The 17,312-nt window shown below is 45.8% G+C and overlaps 1 protein-coding gene across 1 annotated transcript in view; it reads left to right on the top strand.

Annotated features, from left to right (window-relative positions):
* map2 (microtubule-associated protein 2) overlaps nt 1-17,312 on the top strand; it is a 123,303-nt gene that overhangs the window by 76,226 nt on the left and 29,765 nt on the right. Inside the window, 5 exon segments of the mRNA XM_031797558.1 lie at nt 849-935; nt 7,200-7,277; nt 9,320-9,541; nt 12,969-13,310; nt 14,490-17,240. Coding sequence (XP_031653418.1) covers nt 849-935; nt 7,200-7,277; nt 9,320-9,541; nt 12,969-13,310; nt 14,490-17,240 — 3,480 coding nt within the window.

Below are 17,312 nucleotides of genomic sequence, written 5' to 3'. Positions count from 1 at the left end.
TGACAGTAAAACTCATGAGTGTAAAATAAAGGATGTGGTATGGATCTACAGTATATATTGGAGTCCATATGCACAGGAATCATGGATGTATGGCTCACCAAGGTTTACATTACAACATATATACACAAACCCTACATACACACACACACACACAAGCACACTCTCACACACACACACACATACATATAAACCTATGTTCTTCTGAACTCAGTCCACTCCACATCAGTTTTACAACTACTTGACATCTTCTTTATGCTATTTTAAGGATTGTACTGTAAACCTATGTCTAATGGGTAAAGGTATCATCTAGATTAAATTGTTTGTGACCAGTGGAGGGTATCTGGGTCATGTTCATTAGTGCACACCATAGTAAACATATTGCGACAAAAAACATGCTTCCGTTGCTTTCATTTGGTTCCTAGTGAGTATAACCCTGGGCATCCCACGCTGTTGTTGACTCAAAGTTCAGCCAATCACAGGCCCATGCCCAGAGCCATTTCTGATTGGCCAGTAGGTTTGGCTGCTTCCTGTCTGAACCAGTGTTTCCATGGTGATGCCTGCAGTTAGAATGCTGCCAATTCTACAAGTATAGATAGCCTATTTCATATTTCAATTTAGATTTTTTTTTCTCACCACGGTTCTCTGCATATTAAACATTCAGCCTTAGATAGACAGAAAGCAATCATTAAATTAATTATCAATCAATAAGTACTGACCATAAGTAAATATTTCCTTGACACGCTATGATTAGCAAGATATAGTTGGTCTCGACATCACTGATGACTCTGTGGGTGCCTGTGTGTCTAACTGTGTGTGTGTGTGTGTGTCTATGTGTGTGTGTCCCACAGAGCAAGTTTCTGCACGAATCGTGCAAGAGGTGACAGCAGAAGCAGTGGCAGTACTGAAGGGAGAACAGGAGACAAGACTGCAGTCAGGTACACACACACACAGGACATGTCCCGGCCCACCCCTCCAGAGGGAGCATAGCTATTCTGAAAGTGACATAGAAGACCTTTAGGCTGATGTCAATGGACTAAAATGGTGCTGTTGGTGGGTGGGTGGGTGGGTGGGTGGGTGGGTGTGTGTGTGTGTGTGTGTGTGTGTGTGTGTGTGTGTGTGTGTGTGTGTGCGTGCGTGCGTGCGTGCGTGCGTGTGTGGGTACGTGTGTGTGTGCGTGCGTGCGTGCGTGCGTGTGTGTGTGCATGCGTGCGTAGGGGTTAGAGAGCAGTGCTTGGACCGGACAGCTGTCAGAGAAGATCTAACATGGTGGTAGTGGTGGGGGAGTAAACCCAGAGCAAAGCAGAACAGATCCCAGATCAGCCACTTAGCAACATTGACCCTCAACATGTAGTAGCCTCTCCATGCACGTGCACAGATAAGGGTCTGCCTGAGCACCTGCCCCTTTGCTTTCCCACTCGCCAAGTGCCCTTTTGGGTGGTGGTATATATATTTAAAACATTTTTATACAGTTTATGTCATTGTTCTTCTGAACTGACTGCCCCAAAGTCATTGTGACGTCAAGTTCATCACCCTACCGCCAGTTGGTCTGCCCTGTACGGCGCTCACATGCGCCCGGATGTGCCTTTTTCCCAGTCTGCCCTGTTGGGAGATTGCGTGCGCCCGGTATCCAAACATGCATGTCTTGATGAGGTCACCGGTTGAGTTTGTGTAGCGAGATAACTAGTTTAAATATAAACAGTTCTGCCACAGCAGCATAACATTTGATTAATGCTTGATTTACATCATCATCAATATTCGCTCTGGTTGGCTGAAGCACAGCAGCACTTCATAAGTTATTTCTTATATCGAATCATAGCCCTGAGAAGGGTGCTGGAGGTTCTGCAGCACCCCTGATATATAAAAATAAATTTGCTAAAGTTATAGTAATTTTTTAGAATTTAGCTGACCCTAACTGTTTTCCTAACGAGAACCTATTTATACCCTGTCAACTGCTAATTATCCTATAAACTTCCAAAGAGGCCTATTGAGTGAATATTGTTTTACAAACTATACTGAACATCAATATAAGCGCAACATGCAACAATTTCAAAGATATTAATGAGTTGTAGTTCATATGAGGAAATATGTCAATTGAAACAAATTCATTAGGCCCTAGTCTATAGATATCACATGACTGGGCAGGGGTGCAGCCATGACGGCCTGGGAGGGCATAGGCCCACCCACTTGGGAGCCAGGCCCACCCACTGGGGAGCCAGGCTCAGCCAATCAGAATTTGTTTTTCCCCAAAAAGGGCTTTATTACAGACAGAAATACTCCTCAGTTTCATCAGCTCTCCGGGTGGCTGGCCTCAAACGATCCCGAGGGTGAAGAAGCCAGATGTGGCGGTCCTGGGCTGGCGTGATTATACGTGGTCTGCCGTTATGAGGCCAGTTGGACATACTGCCAAATTCTCTAAAATGGCATTGGAGGCGGCTTATGGTAGATAAATGTACATTTAATTCTTAAGACTTTTCTGCAGTCAGCATGCCAAATGCACACTCCCTCAAATCTTGAGACATCTGTGACATTGTGTTGTGTGACAAAACTTCACATTTTAGTATGGCCTTTTATTGTCCACAGCACAAGGTGCCCCTGTGTAATGAATCTAACTGCCTGTAGCTCAGGCCCTGAAACAAGGATATGCATATTCTTGTTACCATTTGAAAGGAAACACTTAAAAGTTTGTGTAAATGTGAATTGAATGTAGGAGAAAATAACACAATAGATCTGGTAGAAGAAAATACAAAGAAAAAACAACCGGTATTTTTATACCACCATCTTTGAAATGCAAGAGAAAGGTCACAGTTCTAGCCATCACTCTGGTTGTAATTCCAATAGCGTCCACAAGATGGCAGAAGTGTATGTGCAAAGTTTCAGATGGATAACTTCAAGTATGAGTGAACTACAATACTTTTAGTGTGAAGTCCCCAGGTACATTTGGGCAAATCGTGAAGGAGACATTCGCATTCATATTACATTTTTCTGCAAGAATATCGTCAAATCTGTATACTTGGACTTTGATTCAGCTTTCCAAGTATTAGTAGCCATATTATAAGTTCAACATTTGCAAAACAACCAGTTTTCATAACTCTGAATATTCTTATAATTTTGGTCCAAAATTAAAAGGCATGCTGTCGTACAAGGTTAGTAGCTACATTTGACGTCATATACATGGTTTCCGTAAAGCCCAGCTCATTGGCTATATAGCTAGCTTTGTTAAGCACCGATTGGTGCTTAATTGACAAAGATACAGTCGATCAAGTGATGACCGCCCACGTCATTGGCGTGCCATGAAGGCTTTTTTCTCTGACCAAATATGGTGTCCTATAGGATATACTACGCCCCTCATGATATAGTGAAGTCTTGTTACCTTCTAAGATCTCTGAGGAATACATACAAATGTGATTTGACTCGTTGAAACAACGTTTAAGGTGAGATTTTCACAGATTCCTTACTTTGCAAATTGTATGAGTGGAAATACAAAATCGATCGTGCATGCTATAGGGACCTTTTTAGGAAATGAAACTGACACTTCATGTTATCTCTGGGATCTTTTGAATGATAAATCAGAGCAAGATTTCAGAATGTAAGTACACATTTCAACTTCAGAGGTGAATTTATCTTACCTATTGAGGTGTAAAAAGTTTTTTGTTGTTAAGAGCTCTCCTCAAACATGGCATTTTTTTCGCGGTAAAGGCTACTGTAAATTAGACACTGCAGTTATATTAACAAGAATTTAAGCTTTCAGCCGACATAAGACATTTACCGACATTTGTTGTTTCTCTAAAATCAGCGATCTTGACATAACACGCTGCATGATTTACAACTGTCCCGTTGACGGAACAACAATCCTTAAAACAAGAGAGAGATAGGCTTTTGGCATGGACATGTTAGGACTATCATTTCCTCCTTACAGTATATTACAACATGTTTGTCTCCATTCACCTAGGCCTAGGCTGTTGATGGATCAAGACTAGGTTGTTTTTATTGATCTCAGTTTGTCAGTGTGAAAGTAGCCTGTCTTTTCGATCATTTGTGAGGTAGGCCTATGAAAAAAGTCTCCAGTCATAGAAAATGATGTAGAATTGCATTAAATGTATTTATAAAAGGCCACCTTTTTCCAGGACACTAGGCTACTAAGAATGTTCCCTGTGTGTGCAACTTGCAAGCGCCTCTACTCCACGACTCTATGCCACTATATGGAGGTGTGCTGATAGGCTATGCATGCAATGTGCTATTATAAAGGTGTATTTCTTTTTCCTCATGTGTTCTGGAACATCAGAGCTCCCCAGGTCACTACCCTCTCACGCCCACTTTTTGTTCCAGCACCTCCTGATTTCCAAATAATTTGTTCTAAAGGGGAGTACGTTCTAAAGTCAAGAATACAAAACAATTCATTTTATACTGACTTCTCACGCCCACACATTCACACAGCCATACGCACACACACACACACACACACACAACCAGACTCACATACACACATACCCACACACACATGCACACAAACAGACGCACACACATGTCCTGCTACGCACACACTGTCTGTCTCACTGCCCAGCCGACAGAGATAGTGACCTTGTCCTTGAGACGTACTCCCCGTTCTCTCCCAAATCTCTAGTCAGGTCGACACCAAGCTCAGACAGTCTGTGTTTAAAATACCATAAAGACATATTGTTTCACCCTAATTCTGACTAGAACTACACATTAATTGATTACGATTTTATACATTCTAATCAATTCCATACAATTATATGTTTCAGGGCGGAATATTCTAATCATTCAATTAACAGACAATTCTCACCTATCATATAGATTTTAGCTAACCTTCCTATACTAAAAAACCCACACAAGCCGCTAGCCAGACAGCTATATATCACGAGTTAGAAGATCATGAATATTAGGCTATATTATGCAGTCATTACTTAAGAGCATTGAAGTTAAATCACAATCATAAAAACTAACTAGCTAACGAGAAGATTTACATCAATCATCAACATCAACGATCAGCTGATAGCATTTCCTCTTTTCCAAATGTCAGTCATGTCTTTGGGAGGCTCTGTAACTAGCTTGCTTTGCAATGAGTGAGTGTGTTGTTCCAGTAATAAATAGGGTCTGTGCACACACCTGAGCCTCTCTATCCCCTGATGGGACGTCTCTCTGTCAGCACATCTAAACTCAGCAAAAAAAGAAACATCCTCTCACTGTCAACTGCGTTTATTTTCAGCAAACTTAACATGTGTAAATATTTGTATGAACAACAAGATTCAACAACTGAGAGATAAACTGAACAAGTTCCATAGACATGTGACCAACAGAAATGGAATAATGTGTCCCTGAACAAAGGGGGTTCAAAATTAAAAGTAACAGTCGGTATCTGGTGTGGCCACCAGCTGCTTTAAATAGTGCATCTCCTCCTCATGGACTGCACCAGACTTGCCAGTTCTTGCTGTGAAATGTTACCCCACTCTTCCAACAAGGCACCTGCCGGACATTTCTGGGGGGAATGGTCCTAGGCCTCATTCTTCGATCCAACAGGTTCCAGACGTGCTGAATGGGATTGAGATCCGGGCTCTTCGCTGGCCATGGCAGAACACTGACATTCCTGTCTTGCAGGAAGTCACGCACAGAACGAGCAGTATGGCTGGTGGCATTGTCATGCTGGAGGGTCATGTCAGGATGATCCTGCAGGAAGGGTACCACATGAGGGAGGAGGATGTCTTCCCTGTAACAGACAGCGTTGAGATTGCTTGCAATGACAACAAGCTCAGTCTGATGATGCTGTGACACACTGCCCCAGACCATGACAAACCCTCCACCTCCAAATCGATCCCGCTCCAGAGTGCAGGCCTCGGTGTAACGCTCATTCCTTCGACGATAAACACGAATCCGACCATCACCCCTGATGAGACATAACCGCAACTCGTCAGTGAAGAGCACTTTTTGCTAGTCCTGTCTGTCTGGTCCAGCGACGGTGGGTTTGTGCCCATCGGCAATGTTGTTGCCGGTGATGTCTGGTGAGGACCTGCCAGGCCTACAAGTCCTCAGTCCAGCCTCTCACAGCCGATTGCAGACAGCCCGAGCACTAATGGAGGGACTGTGCGTTCCTGGTTTAACTCAGGCATTTGTTGTTGCCATCCTGTACCTGTCCCGCAGGTGTGATGTTCGGATGAATCGATCCTGTGCAGGTGTTGTTACCCGTGGTCTGCCACTGCGAGGACGATCAGCTGTCCGTCCTGTCTCCCTGTAGCGCTGTCTTAAGCATCTCACAGTTCGGACATTGCAATGTATTGCCCTGGCCACATCTGCAGTCCTCATGCCTCCTTGCAGCATGCCTAAGGCACGTTCACGCAGATGAGCAGGGACCCTGGGCATCTTTCTTTTGGTGTTTTTCAGAGTCTGTAGAAAGGCCTCTTTAGTGTCCTAAGTTTTCTTAACTGTGACCTTAATTGCCTACCGTCTGTAAGCTGTTAGTGTCTTAACGACCGTTCCACAGGTGCATGTTCATTAATTGTTTATGGTTCATTGAACAAGCATGGGAAACATTGTTTAAACCTTTTACAATGAAGATCTGTGAAGTTATTTTGATTTTTACGAATTATCTTTGGAAGACAGGGTCCTGAAAAAGGGACATTTCTTTTTTTTGCTGAGTTTATACTAACCAGCAGTGAGGACTCTGTCTGTCAGCAAATCTACCTCATACTACATCTATGGCGTGTGGAGCTGACAGATACACATCAAAATGGGGATATACTGTAGAGGCTACAACAGAGCCAACAGAGGCTGTCTGTTGTAAGGCTATTTGTATTACAGTAATGAATTTGTATTACCACTATTAGCTAATTCACTATTACAGTTGATAATATAAATGCAACTTCTTGAAAATACCTCACATTTCATAACATTTCCACACATTACTCAGTGAAAAACAGCCATTGTAGTATTAATTCACATCTCTACTGTTCACAGAGACTGTCAAAGGAGCTTTAAAGGATTAACATGAGAGACAGGTAGAGAGAGAGAGAGCAGAAAGACTAATTCATTTCATCCTCTCCTCTCCAGGCTTAATCAGCTACTATCTCAACAGACACACAAAGGGTTGTCTATTAGTTAGCTGTTTTTGAACTTCACTCCCGATAAATTCAATAAATTATAATCTCTCCATGTTTGTCTGTCCCCATCTGTTTGTCTTTCTGTAGTTGAAGACACGGCAAACCTGCCCCCCTCTCCTCCTCCCTCACCTGCTGCTGAGCACTGCTTTAGACCCCTGGAGCAAGGTAAGGTCCAGAGGGGGGGGGGGGGGGGGGGGGAGAGAGAGAGAGAGAGAGAGAGAGAGAGAGAGAGAGAGAGGGAGAGATAGAAATGGAGAGAGATAGAAATGGAGAGAGAAAGAGAGAGAGAAATGGAGAGAGATAGAAATGGAGAGAGAGAGAAATGGAGAGAGAGAGAGAGATAGAAATGGAGAGAGATAGAAATGGAGAGAGAGAGAGAGATAGAAATGGAGAGAGAGAGAGCGAGAGAATGTGAGTGAATGATATGTTATCATCAAGACTGTATGTGTTGTATTTGACTGTGCTGAGACCCTTGGAACCCCATTGCTGCTGCCTTGGAAGATGCAGTATGTGTCACCTTTGGGTGAACCAATCACAGAGGCTCCCTACCTGGATCATGTTGTTACACAGAAACCCAGGAAGTGTATCTTAGACATTCATTCTCTTTCTGTGAAAGTAAACAGAAGTCTTCTCCCTCCTCCTCATCTTCGTTTTCCCACAGAATTAGAAATCATCTCACCATCATCACTTCTTTACCTCAATCACTACATCCACAAGCCCATACTCCTTTATCTCCCCCCCTTCCCTGACCATGCATCTTGGAATGCCAGTGCATGACCTTTGCATGAACTTTCCCCTCTTCACTCCCCACTGGCATCCTTCCTCCCCTCTAACTTTGATCATCCACTCCTACTGTCTTTGCAGATATACCTCTGGTAGCCTGTTTGCCCTCCTAACCTCTTTTGTTTCCACTTATGTGTCTTTGTCTTTACTCTTCTGTCCTGTGTTTAAGCATGTCTTTATGTTGGTTTTTCCTTGTTGTTGGACCATGCTTCTTTGTCTTCCTGGTTTGTTTCTGATTGAGCCTGGCCTGTTGTCTGTGTTTGTCTACTTTACTCTGACTGCAGTGGACATGTGACCTATGACAGATTTTGTGGTAGGATCCAGCCATGCTCAGACAGACTGGTTATTGGTAGTTGAATTGATTTGTTATCAACATAGCTTCCTGTCTTCCTATATAATGAATCATAGCCATCTCCCTTATAAGAGAACACCTTGGCACCACTGTGCTACTGTATTAGGGGCGGTTGCCAAACACCCAGCAAGCATGTAGTGGCCCACTAGCAGCCCTCCGCTGGAACACTGTCTATCAGCACTGCAGCAGTCGGTTCATTAACACTAGCTTTCAATGGGTTTCATTGTTACATCGCTTTACATTGCTGTCTCTGTCACGTTGTTCTGACTGTGTGGTCCGCCCATCTTCTCTTCGAGTGGCAGGCTCCAAACTCACTTTCAGTTGCTGGTCACTGTCCTTGTGTCTTTGTCTTGTTGCCTCTCTCTCTGTCTCTCTGTCTCTGTCTCTGTCTGTCTCTTTCTGTCTCTCTCTCTCTCTCTCTGTCTCTGTCTGTCTCTTTCTGTCTCTCTCTCTCTCTCTCTCTCTCTCTCTCTCTCTGTGCCTCTCTCTCTCTCTCTCTCTCTCTCTCTCTCTCTCTCTGTCTCTCTCTCTCTCTCCCTCCCCAACACTACATCCCTCTATCCTCCCTCCCTCCCTGTTTCTGTGTGTGTGCCTCTCCCTCCCTCCCTCTCTCCCAGCGTGTTTCTCTGTGTGTGTGCCTTCCCCTCCCTCCCTCCCTCTCTCCCAGCATGTTTCTATGTGTGTGTGTGCCTCTCCCTCCCTCCCCCCTCCTTCCCGCTCTCCCAGTGTGTTTCTCTGTGTGTGCCTCTCCCTCCCTCCCTCCTCCCTCTCTCCAAGCGTGTTTCTCTGTGTGTGTGTGCCTCTCCCTCCCTCGCCCTCCCTCCCTCTCTCCCAGCGTGTTTCTCTTTGTGTGTGCCTCTCCCTCCCTCCCTCCCTCCCCCCCTCCCTCCCGCTCTCCCAGTGTGTTTCTCTGTGTGTGTGTGCCTCTCCCTCCCTCGCCCTCCCTCCCTCTCTCCCAGCGTGTTTCTCTCTGTGTGTGCCTCTCCCTCCCCCCTCCCTCCCGCTCTCCCAGCGTGTTTCTCAGTGTGTTTGTCCAAATTTCCCCTGCAGTACGTTCTTCTGTTGTTTGTAGATGTAGGGGATGAGGAGAAGGAGGTCTGCCCTCTCCGCCGCTTCCAAAATTCTCGGGAGAGGTGCAAGTTCCTCGCCCCCTCCATCTCTGTGTCTGTGCCCGAGGATGACCCCTACCACTCTGACGAGGAATACTATGATCACCCCTTGTTCAGCCCTGAGTGGGATCGCTCGGTCTCCTCTCGGCCCACAGTGCTGGCCGCTGCCTTTAGACAGATCCAAGGTGAACCGCGCATGGTTCCTCTACGTAACGCCATTCTTCCTTCCTATCGTCTCTTCTTCTATCTTCCTCTTTCTCGGTTTTTACCCCGATCCACCTTTTCTGTGGTTTGACCAACAACCTCCGCCTTATCGTCTGTGTGTGTCCCTGTGGTGTCAATTAGCTCAAAGAATCTGAGCTTTCAGGTTTTGATTATCTAGTTTGTTTTCATTTCTATTTATTTCTCAATCAAAGCCATTTGTTTCCTTTAGTCAATGTTGCCTCCGGAAGCCCTCCATACCTTCTGAAAGTAATCTGATAAATATAAGCATCATTTCTCAAAGTGATCCGAAAAAGATAACTAATCAATAAACTGTATTGATTCATAATTTGAATACAAACTGGGCTGAGGAAATTCTTAAACGTACATGTGCATACTTGCAAGGATGCACATCATGAAGTGTTCACATGTTTATGCATACAGATCAAACAACGTCATATGCATATCACGTAAATAGAGTGGCATGCAGGTCCAAATGGCTTGCAGCAATATACAGGGGATTGTTGAGCATGATCTAAGACTTGTTTCATGCACGTTTTCCTCTCTGCCTGTCCGTGTCATCTTAATGCTTCACGCGTGTTGTGTGTCTGTCTGTCATCTCTCATCCCTGATCCCTCCCATCAAGCCCCTTCTCATGCGTCCCACCACCGCCCTTACACACACACCCGTTGTAGATTATTATTCGATCACTTAACACTCTGCATATAGACACACGATCTCTTAAAGGACACACTTCACACACACTCTCAATACGCTCTCTCACAACTCTCAAAGGCTTATAGTATTAGTAAACAAAAACATGTCCTTACTTAACACCTCATCAGGGCTGTACTAGGCTGGAGGTTTAGCAGCCCTCCCCTCTCTGTCTCCTCTCTGTCTCCAGGAGACAGCTGGAAGTGTTACAGTATACGGCATCAGTCTTCCTCTCTGTCTCTCCCTGGGCAAAGAGATCCCCTGAAGCTACAGATGTAGGATCTTAATTTGATCACCCTGCAATGCAAGAAATGTAAAACGTGTAGTGTATTTGAGGTTTAAAAAGGCTTCTGAAGTTTGTAATTTCTACTTTGAAATTTCAGACTTGATTTTCCCTTTATGAAAAATGTATCAACCCCTACAAAAATGTCCATTAATTAGAATCCACATAATAATTCACATTTCCTGTTGCTTCAGGATTATTGTCCCGCTGGAGAAAACTGGCTCAAATAAAGACCATACATCTGTAGGTTTAGCAGTCCTCTTCTCTCCTCTGTCTCCAGCTTGTAGACTGTGTGGCATCACTCCTCCTCTCTGTCTCTTCCTGGGCAGAGAGAGAGTCCCTGCTGTGATGTGACCCAGCACACTGCTGCACGCTGCCACATCCGGTCACGGCCCTGCTACACACACACACACACACACACACACACACACACACACACACACACACACACACACACACACACACACACACACGCACACGCACACGCACACGCACACGCACACGCACACGCACACGCACACGCACACACAAGCACACAAGCAGCACAGTCACCAGGCCATCACATCTAAAACCCTGAGCACCGTGCCACATGGCGAGGCATAGCTCCGCCACATAAAGCCTGCTGAATTGAGCAGCGTCTTTCTGCCTCTAAGCAGGATTTCAGAATCGCAGGCGGCATAACAGCTTAGGAGTTAGGAGCAGAGGCACCCAGCTCCATGGTGACAGAGAGTGGATGTGTGGATATGCTTGTTTGGGGGCTAGATCTGTTTCTATCATCTAATGGTTTGGGTTTGGAGGGTTGAGGACTGGTCCTAGAACAGTGATACAGGACACATTCTCTGCCTAGTGCCTACACTGCCTACAGGAAGTCAGAAAATTGTTACAGATCTTGGATGAGCTGGGAGTAGGATTTATGATATGTTTTTGTGGCTCTTCTCTCAACTAATAAGGAGAAGGCAACGTCCCCTTAGTATATTATGTGTAAAATATTCAGTTGTGGCCAAAAGTTTTGGGAATGACACAAATATTAATTTCCACAAAGTCTGCGTCCTCAGTGTGTTTAGATATTTTTGTCAGATGTTACTATGGAATACTGAAATATAATAACAAGCATTTCATAAGTGTCAAAGGATTTTATTAATTTTATTCTTTGCTGCCCTTCTTGACACCAGGCCATCCTCCAAAAGCCTTCGCCTCACTGTGTGTGCAGATGCACTCACACCTGCCTGCTGCCATTCCTGAGCAAGCTCTGTACTGGTGGTGCCCCAATCCCACAGCTGAATCAACTTTAGGAGACGGTCCTGGCGCTTGCTGGACTTTCTTGGGCGCCCTGAAACCTTCTTCACAACAATTGAACCGCTCTCCTTGAAGTTCTTGATGATCTGATAAATGGTTGATTTAGGTGCTATCTTACTGGCAGCAATATCCTTGCCTGTGAAGCCCATTTTGTGCAAAGCAATGATGACGGCACGTGTTTCCTTGCAGGTAACCATGACTGACAGAGGAAGAACAATGATTCCAAGCACCATCCTCCTTTTGAAGCTTCCAGTCTGTTAATCGAACTCAATCAGCATGACAGAGTGATCTCCAGCCTTGTCCTCGTCAACACTCACACCTGTGTTAACGAGAGAATCACTGACATGATTTCAGCTGGTCCTTTTGTGGCAGGGCTGAAATGCAGTGGAAATGTTTTGCATGGCAAAGAGGGACTTTGCAAAAAATTGCAATTCATCTGATCACTCACTCTTCATAACATTCTGGAGCATATGCAAATTGCCATCATACAAACTGAGGCAGCAGACTTTGTGAAAATTAATATTTGTGTCATTCTCAAAACTTTTGGCCATGACTGTATTTATAGCCACACAACTTTGCTTGCAAAATACTGTTATAGTGTATCATGCATGCATTTTCTTACTGATAAATGTACAGTAACATTTAAATGAAAATTACCTGATGTGGTGTGTTGATGTGGTGTGTGTGACAGAGAAAGACTATGGCCATTGTGTGCCTTTTTGATAACTTAGAGCCACAGCAGATTGGACAGACAGAGAAGAGGGTTCTTTTATAGCCTGACAAAGACTTTTGGGACCTCTCTGTCACAGTTGCACTCAATAAAACTGCAGGAACATTCAACAGTGTGCTGGACCGGTATCTGTCTTTCTTTCAGGATTATTTGATATCTTTATTATCAAGAAAAGCCTCTGCCTGCTTACTCTATGATCCAAACATCCATCCAGTTCAAACCCAAACAAATCACATGGCCAGGGGAGAAACGTCACTCACTCATACGCTACAACATCTGTGACATGTGCATCTATATCTGTGAGCCACCCATGTAAACCAAGTCTGTGTTGCCAACCCATAGTCTTGATGTGTACTGTCCACCTCTCCCCTTCTTTTATGAAAAGTAGAGACTGTCGAGGCTCTTACAGATAACTTCAAAGAGGAGGAGGAGGAGGAGGAGGAGGAGGAAGAAGTGTTGATGTTGGAGGAGGATGAGGAGATGGAAGGGGCAGCAGCAGAAATCGTGGCTGCTCTTGAGGAGCTGTGGAGTGGGGATGAGCCTGAGCCAGACGGCCCCCCAACCAAGCCCTTAGAACAGGCTGCGGCTGTAGGCGAGGCCCAGGCTGGGCCCCCTGTGCAGGCAGTGGCATTTAGTGCTGCTCTTGATGGCCCTAACGGGAGGGAGGAGGAGGTTGAGGAGGAGGAGGAGGTGGCAGTGCCTGAGGGGAAGGAGGAGAGCCTTGATGAAGGTGTGTCTGTCTGCCCTCTTTCTGGTCTCCCAGGATGCATGTTATTGTATTGTTTATAGAAAATGAGAACGTTTAGGCTTTAAGGGAATTCATCAGTGATTAAATTAGGTGGAATGGCTCAAAGTTGCCCCCCCCCCCTGCTCTACGCTCTGCTAAAGGCTGCAAGGCAACACGGGCTTGATGGTGAAAGCTAGGAGACATGTTTATTTTTGCTTTTTCCTTGCTTGTGTTTTCAGTTTCTAGTTGCAGATTTTGAGGCCGGCCTTTTCGTGTCTGTGTATTAATGAAATGTTGCCGATCCTCCTAACTGTGCTTTCCCTCTCTGATGCTACCTATCAATGTATTGATGTCTCATTGGTGTTAACCTATTGTGTTGTATCCCATATAGACGTCTCATTTATTCATCATGTAAGTCATCCGTTCTCTATTGGTTTCAACAGTATTTTCTGTTCAACTTTCCTTAAGCTGTCATTGTAATACTATCAGAGTGTTTTCATTATTTTGTCATTGTATTCATTTGTGCCATTTCACTGGTTTTCATCTGTTCGATATTGTGTTATTCTGTCATTTTTCCTGTTGTTCAAATGTTTATTTCTTAGTTGAACTTAAGAACTTTATACTAACAACTTGTAATAAAGATATACTATTGTATATCGTCCTCAAAGTTAACAGTTAAATATGTAGTCAATGTTAATGAATCAAAGATCAAATTATTCTACACACACTGACAAATCATGGTGTAAAGTAATTATTTAGCTAAATGCAAATCATTAGGATTTGTCACTAAGAATTGACAGAATGACAGAAAGGCTATTATTTGACCTCTATTAGATTGTCAAGTCGTCACTCGTCTGAAAACCATTCCATTCCTCATTGCTTGGTTCTTCTCATCCATCAACAGTATGGCTGCCTGCGCATTCCAATTCCGTCATTCCGGTTCCATCACGTTCCATGCCTCTGTTCTGTCCATATGAGAGTGGGTTCCGCCTCATGCTCCTGTCCTGCCTCCTCAGTGATGTGCGATGCCCTCTGTACTGTGCAACAGTAAGCAGAGCTTTGCCTGTGTCTGTGATAGTATAGCTGGCCCTATTTAAAATGGCTGTCCTTAAACAAAGTACTACAATTAATAGTTGAGTGTTGAAGCAAAACCAAACTAACGACTAAAGATTTACCTTACAGACTTAAAGATGGACATGGAGAAACCAGGCAGTGAGAGTGGATGCCTCAGCCCAGACTTCACTGAACCAGAGTGTCCAGCTTTCTCCAGCGGGGACCACACAGCACCCCCCCTGTACCCCAAAACAGAAATGGCTTCTCCGTCCCCTTCCCTTTCTAACAGCCAGAGCCAAGCCAAAGAGCCTACCAAAATGTCTATACCAGATGAACCTAAAACAGTCTCAGAGAAGCAGCCGTCAGTGGAAGTTCTTGAGTCCAGTAACCTCACAACGGTTGCAGTGTCTGGGTTCACTAGAGCTGGAGACAAAGATCAAGGTCAAGGTGTCTCCTCTGACTCTAACAAAGACAAATCTGGCATGTCGTCTTATTTCGAGACTTTGGCCCTGAAGGCAGATGAGGGATCCAAGGAGGCTCAAGCAGCAGAAGGTTATTATGAACTGAGCACCGCAGGTCAAGAGAAGAGCTTAGGGAGAAGCTCCCCAACACTTACGTCACCCCCTGAGATCAACTACAGCATGTTGGCACAAACACAGTCAGTGGAGAAGAAGCCAGACACCAAGACGAGTCCGATGGGAGATCAAAAGGATACCTTACCGGCCCTGGACAGGAGCAACGAATGTAGGCTTTCCCCCGGGAAGTTGGCCCTGGATCAGAGAAGCTACTCTCTCAACATTACGATTGGATCGATGGATCCCAGTGGCCAGGGCCTACCTAGGAACTTCTCCCCACTGGCCACGGACATCATGTCTTTTACCAGTGGCAGTCTGGATGAGTCTGTCAACTATCTCCCAGTTACCACCCTTTCTGCAGAGAAGGTGCCCCCGCCTTTCCCTCCCCTGATCCTGGAGACGGCCGCCTCAGTCACGTCCGACTCCTCGTCTCCTCCCTACAACACAGGAGAAATCCCCGGCGAAAAGACCAGCCCCCAGGGGTCAGAGTCGCCAGAGTCTCCCTTTCCACCCAAATACTACTACAAAAACGGGACAGTCATGGCTCCTGACCTACCTGAGATGCTGGACCTTGCAGGCACCAGGTCTAGACTAGCTTCTGAGAACAATGACCCAGAGACCATGAGGAGGAAGTCTGTCCCTGCAGACGCCCAAGGCATTGGGAGCGACTCCCTGGCCAACCTTGTCCTGGGGGACCAGAATCAGAGCCAGAGTCTTGCCAAGAGTGAGAGCCAGCTGGAAGAGTTGGGTTACTGTGTGTTCAGTGAGTACTCAGGGCCCATGCCTTCCCCTGCTGACCTCCATAGTCCCATTGACTCCCCGCCCCAGCGCTTCACCCCTATGGCTCTGGAGGAAAAGATGGCAGAGGAAAAACTGAAGATTGAAGCTAGAGACAAACTAGCCGAAGACGAGAAGACAAATCAGTTAACTGTGTGTGACGGTTCCAAAGAAAAGGAAGAAGCAAAACAAGTGGGACGGAAAGATTCCGCTTCAGAGGAAAAAGACAACAAAGAGATCAGCCATGAAAAATCTGCCATGGAGGACCAAAACGACAAACCGGCTTCAGCTCTGAAGTCAGCAGAGTCCTTTGTGACTCCTACAGTAATGGTCACCCTGGATGAGGAGGGAAAGGCAGAGAATGAGGGACCAGAGACAGATGCTGAGATAGCTGCCTACGAGAGGCAGATCCGCCGGCTGGAGATGGAGGACAGGCCCCTGAGCATGGAGGAGGAGCGAGAGCTGCAGGAGTTAAGGGAGAAGGTGAAGGACAAGTTCTTGGTGCACCAGGAGGCATACGAGGAGGTGGATGCCGAAGATGTCTACCAACTGACTGGGGTTGCCAAGAACCGGATCAGCAGGCCCGCCAGGCCCTCCCCGGCCTCCTCCGTGGAGAGCACCACAGAAGAAGAGAAGGTTCCAGTTATGGACACCGAGAAACCTAAACAGACGGGAGGTCAGACAACGCCTCCGAAGGTTGACTTCATGGCGACGTCTCCGTCTGTGTCAGGTGGTGGTGTGAGCACCACAGAAGAAGAGAAGGTTCCAGTTATGGACACCGAGAAACCTAAACAGACGGGAGGTCAGACAACGCCTCCGAATGTTGACTTCATGGCGACATCTCCGTCTGTGTCAGGTGGTGGTGTGAGCACCACAGAAGAAGAGAAGGGGAAAGTTAGCGAAGAGAAGCTGAAGAAGGAGCAGGTTGTAGAGGTCAAAGAAAAGAACATAGAAGAAAAGAAAAAGGAAGATGAGAAGGAGGATAATATAGAGCAGGTGGTGGAACAGGAGGAAAGCATGATCGAGATAAAACCAACAAATCCTGGAGAGAAAGAAGAGAAGTTTGAGAAGGATATAATGAAAGACGAGGAAGAAGAAGAAGAAGAGGAAGATGGTGAAGTTCTGGCAGGGGCAGGAGCAGCGGTGGATGACGTTCCAGAGCCCAGAGCTGCCATAGAGTCAGTGGTGACTGTAGAAGATGACTTCATCACTGTAGTCCAGACCATCGACGAGGGCGAGGAGCCAGGACACAGCGTGCGTTTCTCTGCTCTACCTGAGCCTGAGACACCACAGGCTCTCCACGAACAGGAGGAAGAGGAGGAGGAGGAGTCCCAGGAGGTGGAGATCATGGAGGCAGCAAGTCTGGAGGAGGTGGGGGATGTCTCAGAGGAGGTCTGTGAGAAGGAGGTGCAGGCCTCCCCAGAGAAGGAGGTGCAGACAGAGACCGAGGGACAGACAGAGAGCTACGACAGAGACGAGACCACCATGGACGACTCAATCCTAGACAGCTCTTGGGTCGACACTCAAGGTGAGATTTCTCTCTGTTATCATCCCATAATACAGGTTTCAATGACAGATAAATTACGTTTCAGTGACCACA

Source organism: Oncorhynchus kisutch, linkage group LG2 (genome assembly GCF_002021735.2).
Source record: "Oncorhynchus kisutch isolate 150728-3 linkage group LG2, Okis_V2, whole genome shotgun sequence".
NCBI classification, from domain to species: Eukaryota; Metazoa; Chordata; class Actinopteri; order Salmoniformes; family Salmonidae; genus Oncorhynchus; species Oncorhynchus kisutch.
This window is presented reverse-complemented; position numbering and strand designations above follow the sequence as displayed.